This window comes from Microtus ochrogaster, chromosome 1 (assembly GCF_000317375.1).
Source record: "Microtus ochrogaster isolate Prairie Vole_2 chromosome 1, MicOch1.0, whole genome shotgun sequence".
Taxonomy (NCBI): domain Eukaryota; kingdom Metazoa; phylum Chordata; class Mammalia; order Rodentia; family Cricetidae; genus Microtus; species Microtus ochrogaster.
In genome coordinates, this window is record NC_022009.1 from 80,444,920 (window position 1) to 80,452,754 (window position 7,835).

The window sequence follows — 7,835 nt, forward strand, 5'->3', positions numbered from 1 at the left end:
CCCTCATTGTCTATGTAAATGGCTCTGCACCATCTGTCTGCACTCAGATTTTATTAAGGCCCAGAACAGATAGACTGTTCCTATCAAAACCCTAGCTGGGGAAAGCTGTGAACAAAAAGGCAAATTTGTAGGGAACAGTTGTCCGGTTCTAGGAGGATCTAGATCTGCAACACTGGAAACCTTAAACTCCGTGCCTAGTGCCTCATTACAGTTGAGAGAGACAGCAATGTCTGTGAGAAGGAAAACTGTACCCACAGACATGGGCGCAGAGAACAGTCCTCGTGTTCTGCAGAACCTTAGGCAACGTCTGCCAAGGTCAGCAGTTCTATTTGTAAGATGGTCAGGGCTGTCTTCTTAGGAGGCCTCACGCTCTCTCCTTCCCTTCTCTTCGTAAGCCTTAGGGCTTTTCTCAAATGCGATGCCAATCCCCCTTGTTTCTCTTGCCTCCGTTGGGGAGGAGGGCAGTCGCAGAGTTGGATGGACTGGGAATGTTGCTGCTGGTCCCGCTTTGAGGTGACTCCTTTCCATGCGCATGCTCAGTTTCCTTGCCTGGACCCCGAGGTAGTCTAGGAGGATTAGTGAAGAAGATGAATGCACCACGTGAGAGATGACATCACACAATTTTTATATAAATTCTGGGGTCTGCAATCCCAGCACTTCAGCCGGGCCTGCCAGCTGTTCCCATCACCACATCTGGAAAGACACCGGCTTCCACACAACTGTGTTGTCTTCGTGTTATGGAGCGGGAGGGTTTACAGATGTCAGCCCACGTGTGGCGATGACTTCCTCTCTGTGGACTGTGGACTCTCCTGCCAGGGATTCCGTCATGGGGCTACCGTGGGAAGCAGTCAACTTTGAATGGCACTTCGTAATTGAAGTGGCTGTCTCCACATTTTCTCTGTTATGAATATAGATGAGTGGGCTGTTCCTTCATTTTGAAAGAGTATTAGCTGCCAGTGAGCTAATAAAACATTTTTATTTCTTTGCATCTTTTGTATTCCGTGCATATATTATATATTAAAACTGATTTCAAAGCCCATTTTATAAACAAAATAGTTGCTTGCTATTTTACTTTGAGCAAACACACAACTGTTACCAAAAACTCCTAAAATAAAATTATAATCTCGTACATTATAATTTAAAAATCTTTCCCAATAATTTTCTTGCTGTGTAGGCTTGGGCATCTTTAATTTCACCATATAAACTCAATGGAGCATTAATAGCTTGACATAACACAATTCTCATGCATGAATAACTGACATGTTCTTTTAAGAAGAAACACAGCCTGGGTTAGAGCTCCAGGCTGCAATGGGAAAACCCCATGCTATGCTTCTGCTTGTATTATGTTAAGGCTGAGTCTCATCTCCAAACAGTCCTATGATTGAGATAACGTTCTGGAATAACATCCTGTGTTTTCCTGGTGCATCACTCTTCGGTGACATTCTGAGGCTGTGTTGTATTGGCACGTGATATTTCCCCTTGTTAATTGATATCCCAGGTTTGTCCTGGGGAAAATCTACAGCTCCTCCAAACATGCTTGACAAGTTATTATATTTACTTTAGTCAAAGCCCGTGCGTGCAATATCCCTCTTGGAGGTGGTCTATTATTGGAGTCCCATATGCTTTTTGTTTGGGAAGAAAGCAGTCACTGTACCACACTGTTACATGGGGTATTCTTTTTCAGGATGTTGTACCCTTGGGAACCGTATCGGGCCAGAGTTCCCTGGTCTAATAAGACCTTTGGAACTCTTATTGTATAAAAGTCCTGGGAGGGGAGCAAGAGTTAAACAGAAAATGTAAGCTAAGCAGCCATTGTGAGCCACATGTGGGAACACACATCTCTTAGTGTTGGGTTAAAACAGTATTTGTTGTAAAACGTACCGAGATGCCAAAAGGTTGAGGGTATTTAATTATAAGTGCATATTACTGTCAAGTAGAGATCCTGTACTGTAACATTTTAAATTTAGTTTTGAAAGTATATGATGTGAAATTACACCACCCATAGCTTATTGAAAATTTTATACTAAAATGTGATTAATGGAGAAGCCTTCTGGTGCCGCTTGCTCTCCTGTGGCTCTCCTCTCAGAACAGCGGCTTGAGACTGTGGTCAAAGCTGTGGCTGTTGTTGTACGGGAAGGGTTGTAAATGTGCATCAGTCACCAACTTTGATTCTGGTATTTCCCTGATTCATGACAGACATGTTAATTATAGTCCGCAAAGCCAGGTTTCCAAAAGAATTCTTCACAATGAAAATAGAAATTAATTCACCATCTTATGACTTTCACCATATTATGACTTTCTGATAAAAAAATTCATTTAAATTTTATACTAAAATGCCTGAGTATTATATAGAAGCAAGAAATAAGCACTGGAGTCTTTCTTCGCTATGGTAACGTAGAAACTGCATTATGGAATTTAAGCATTCACCAAGAAAACTGATGAATTTCTAATATTTTAAGAATCTCCTTTTCTCATTTTTTTTTTCAACAGCAGCTGGTTCCGCAGCAACGCATTCTGATTCACGAAGATTCCATGAACCTGCTCAGCCTCTACACCTCGCCCTCTTTGCCCAATATCACTCTGGGACTGCCAGCTGTGACGTCCCCACTCAATGTGAGTGACGGTGCCCCCAGCCCAAGACAGCCCAGTGACACTTTTTACATGAACATGCTATGTCTTGTGCATTTGGATTTGCGAACCTTGTTAGAAACAGCATCCCATACATGGTTTGTTATTTGCTGCTTTGTTTAAAGGCTCTCAGTTTAGTTTCAACTCACAGAACTGGTTCACGTGATCATTTACAAATTACTTGATTGGGTAATGATTTCCAACGTAACCATATATAATCGTCTTCACATGCAGCTTTGTGTCTCCTTCCTGTGAAGGGGAGTCCACATTTACAGACCAGGAAGCCAAGGCTGGGGAGTTTAAAAGCTCAAGATCACAGACTCAGGGAGCGAGAGGCAGACTGAGCATCCTCTAGGCCAGAGCTCAGGCCATGAATCCTGATAGCACCTGTTTGTAGAATCCATCCCCAAGAGGCTTTGTTTGGTTCCACAGTGAAAGTTATGTATCTGGAAAATGAGCCCCAAGAACAACATTTGCCATTCTCAGTAGACTTCAAGAGAATTATTTAGGTTAAAAATCTTGACTACTGAAATAGGATCTTCAGGCAGAGTAATTCTCTGAGTAAAATAATAATTTTATACATACTCTCTAAAATAATAAGCTTTTTACTTCTTAGCAAATATTTGTCAGCTTCCCATGGGATAATTCACCACAGACGTTAGGAAATTAAACTGTGCGTACATAGACATCAGATGTTAGACATTGGAGGGGAAATCTGTCCCCACCCTTGTCACCAGGGTGGGCACTCACGGAGCCATGTCTTCTCTTAGTGCAGCATGTCAGGGTCACATGTGTCTTTGAGATAAGCATTTTATCAGAACTAGAAGTGTATTCCATGTGGAGTATTAATAGAACACAATATTTTCTATGACTATACACCATTTGTGAGTAGGCAGATTGAGAATGTGCCCACTATAATCCAAGGATTACAGAGAGAAGCATGAAAATCCTGAATCAGGTACATTCTTGAAGTTCCAAAGACTTGTAAACAGCTGGTTCTAATGGAAGGTAAAGTGGAAATGGAAATTAAACTTAAAATAAGACATGGAAATCTTTAAATCATCACTTATTAAGATTATTTTTATTTCTCTGTCGTTTGTTTAATGTCCTATAGCTACCAAGTCCCACACTTCCCTGAGATACCAAGCCCCACACTTCCCTGAGATGCCAACAGGCACTTGGATGCCTCCATTTTCTATGTTCTCAGCCACTGCCTCCTGCTAGCTCACACATGCACAACTTTTAATGTGGTCCAAGAAATTCTTTCCCAGAGGACTCGTACTAAAGGCAGACTGTCTTATGTTTCAATGGCAGTGCCATTTGGTGCCATTGGATGAATAAGCCAGTGTGGTTTGGATTAGTTTTGTTTTTCTTTGCTTCTATTTTGGTGTGGATGAGGTCTTCACAATTAATTTCTCAGTCGTATCAATCATAGCCTTTCCCCAGCAGAAGGATCTCTAATTCTCCCTCCCCCACTGCACAGAGGAAGATTTTAAGGGAGGAGGCTGGGCAGGCATCCCTTGTATATTAAACATCTGATTGAGCCACTCTGTGACTCAGACAAACCATTTACTTCTTCGTCCTTCAATTTCTCCATCACTGAAAATTGTTTTGCCTCCCTAGTGCACAGCAATTTTGAAAGATGAAACATAAGTTTTGGAAAGAAACATGCCACATAATTTTGAGGTATTAGCCTCCTGCTTTTGTAACACCAAAATGACCACCATTCATTAAATTTTTTGAATAGGATAATTCATTATTGCTCTTGATGATGTAATTATAATGACTTCATTACTGTGTTACCATGCCTTTCAAGTTCTTAATAACACTTTTATTTGATATCTGATTTCACTTGTAGTTTACTTTATTATACAAAAGTATCTGGGTTGTCATTTTTAATATTCGGAGATGTAGGGATCTGTTATGAATTAATAGAACATATATATTTAAATAAAAGTCTTGTCTATTTGTACCAGCTTTCACAGAGTGAGACAATTTCACTTTTAAAAAAATATTTGAAACTTATAGCTTTGTGAAAAATTAGAGGAAATGTTGTAAGAATGTATGTTTTGTGTTTGTCTTGAAATTCTAGAATTATAGCCTGCCTTATCTTCATCCACATGATAGCCTTCATTTGAATAAATGTTAACTTTCCAGCATACCTTTTTCTCAAGCAGTGCATTTTAAAGTATTATAAAAACTCAGCTTCCCTCTCACAAAGCCTAAAATTCATGTTGACTTTTTATTAAGCTAACGTACAAAAGGTACATGTATTTGTGGTTTACAACATTGTCTTTTGATCTACATAATGTAATGAGTTATGTTAATTAACATATGCATTTTCTTCCATACTTTTTTTGGGGGAAAACACTTAGCTACTCAGTAAGAAATTTTGAAGTATATTTTGTTATTTATGTAACCATTATCACCAGGATAAACGACATTTCACGACAAAACATTTAAACTTGTTTTCCCTGTGTAGCTGAGGGTTTTGTTTACTCTGATTTTTAATAGGTAACACAAATTTTCCTTAGGCTCTGTACAATGATACCCAATCGCTAAATTGTTTCCAATGCTGCAATTGTATATTTTGTTAATTCTTTTTCGCTGCTAAAAGTCGTGTAAAAGATACAGGATTATGCCTTTTCCTCTTCATGTTATCTAATAGCTCGAGGCCTGGTGTGTCACCGGGATGAGGAGGATTAACACATTGCTTCTCTCTGGGCACAGGCTTCTAATTCACTCAAAGAAAAGCAGAAGTCGGAGACACAGATCCTCAGGCAAGGCGTCCCTTTGCCTGGCCAGTACAGCGGTGGCATTGCAGCGCCCTCCAGCCATGCTCACGTAGCGATGGAGGGGAAACCCAACAGCAGCCACCAAGCTCTCCTGCAGCACCTACTATTGAAGGAACAAATGCGGCAGCAGAAGCTCCTTGTGACTGGTAATTAACAATGGCATCATTTTTCAAGTCCTTTTAGTACTGTTATCCGTGATCTAATGTAACATTTCTTTAACTCAAAACTGTAATAATGATTTCTGTTGCTGTACAAGTCCAGACACTTGGCACTGGGGGAGGAGGTATGAGCATTATGTGTTCCTGGTCTGTAGGCTGGAGCTGGGAGGGAACCCTTGGATATAACAAGCTGCATTGCTGGCTGAGGCTTCTGCTGCACAGACATAAGCTTGGTCACGTCTTGGTACTCATGTCTTCTAGCACTCAACCTACCAGTCTTCAGTTGTCTGGCAGATGCTTCTTGTCTTCTCTTAAAGGTGCATCTTTGTTTACATATCAATGTGTAAACACACTCACTCTCTCTCTCACACACACACACACGTGCATTTTGTTTTTCAGGTGGTGTTCCCTTACACCCTCAGTCTCCCTTGGCAACGAAAGAAAGAATTTCACCAGGTATTAGAGGTACCCACAAACTGCCCCGTCACCGACCCCTGAATCGAACCCAGTCTGCGCCTTTGCCTCAGAGCACGCTGGCTCAGCTGGTGATTCAGCAGCAACACCAGCAGTTCCTGGAAAAGCAGAAGCAGTACCAGCAGCAGATCCACATGAACAAAGTAAGCCATGAACCGACGTTAAGTACTAAGAGTACCAGTTTCCAATCATTTGGGAATGAGAGCGGGATGTTGGGAATCACATGCAAGGCAAAAGTCACCATGCTCGCGCAGACATCAGGGTTGTTGAACAGGACCCCAATACCACTGTCTTCACCATTTTCTGTCTACAGGACTGTTGAAGTAAGACTGAGATCATGGGTTAATAATTTGATTTACGGATCAGGAGGGTGTTCGTTTTCATTCACAGGGACATAAGTCCTGTGTGGATGAAGCCTCCTTGTGATGCAGGGTAAACATGAGGTTGGACAAGCTGGAAAGGTACCTCAGGTGCTGGCAGATAGGGCAGTGCAAGACAACGTGGTGTTTCTTGGCAACATGTTTCCGTCCGGGTTGTGTTAATTTTTCAGTAGGCCTACTTCATTCCAAAAATCATTTAAAACAGTATCGCTGAAACTTCTGGTAATTTCTTCCCAGTCCCTTGAAATAATGATGGCCTGTATCACTAAACCAACCACAAAGTAACAGTGACGGCAGTGTAATCATATCTGACAGCACAGGATAGCAGGTTCTGTGGATTTGTAGGCTATGATCCGTCTCTCGTGGTGCTCTGTCACATGTGTGCGTATCCTAACGGCACTGTTGTGTACTGGGAAACATGTGCACAGCTCAGCCTAGTAAAGGGTTTGTCACAGACGCAAGCGCAACAAGGTGAGCCCTGGTGGGTGCAGATAGCGTAACTGTCCTTTACCTCTTGCTCATGGCAGGAAGAGTGGGGGCTTCACTTTGTGCCAGCCCTATCCCACGCTACTCCCTCCCCACTCCCAGCTCTGCTCAAGGAGGGCGTCATGAAAAGAGCTTGGACTGAAGAGCTCTGAGCAGTCCAGCCTAGTCACTTGCTTTTTGGAGACAGTCTACTGTGAGTGGGTTGGGGTATCGGGGTAGAATTGAGCTCTTCCCAGCCTTCTTTCATGAGATCTTGTAGACCAGTGGTTCTCAACCTGTGGGTCGTGACCCTTTAGGGGCTTGAGCGACCCTTTCACAGGGGTCATCTAAGACCATTGGAAAACACAGATTTTACATGATAATTCATAACACCAGCAAAATTACAGTTATGAAGTAGCAGCAAAATAAGCTTATGATTGGGAGTTCAGCACAACATGAGGAACTGTATTAAAGGCCCACAACACTAGGAAGGTTGAGAACCACTGCTTTAGACTCTTTCTGAATTATTTGCTTGCTATAGCGTTTCACTAAGTTTGCTAACTTTATTTCTGTTAAATCAGTTTCTTCCTGAAGGAATTATCTTCATTTTCTGCCCACTGCATTGTTCATGGTTTGATTGCACAGGCTTACTCTTTAGTGGTAGAGTGAGATTTGTTTTGTGGTGCCCCAGAACAACTTAAAATAACTCCATAATCATTATAAAAACATGTCCATTACAAGAAGTGTATATGGGCTGAAAGAGTAGGAATCCTATGCTTTGACTCAAAGTTAGGTTTGCTTATAAAACTTGCAGGTGAACTTACACAATTGGTCTGCTAAGCCTCTGTTGGTACACATTTCCACATTTATAAAAGTGCATGAATATATATATATGTATATATGTATACATATATATATATATCTGTTGATAAATC

General features: G+C 41.4%; 1 protein-coding gene across 7 annotated transcripts in view; it reads left to right on the top strand.

Annotated features, from left to right (window-relative positions):
• Positions 1-7,835, top strand: part of Hdac9 (histone deacetylase 9) — a 674,620-nt gene that overhangs the window by 501,054 nt on the left and 165,731 nt on the right. For all 7 annotated transcript variants that reach the window (XM_026782512.1, XM_026782516.1, XM_026782520.1 and 4 more), the window contains 3 exons: positions 2,491-2,613; positions 5,359-5,569; positions 5,981-6,198. In XM_026782512.1, the coding sequence (XP_026638313.1) occupies positions 2,491-2,613; positions 5,359-5,569; positions 5,981-6,198 (552 nt within the window). The remainder of the gene's footprint in view (positions 1-2,490; positions 2,614-5,358; positions 5,570-5,980; positions 6,199-7,835) is intronic.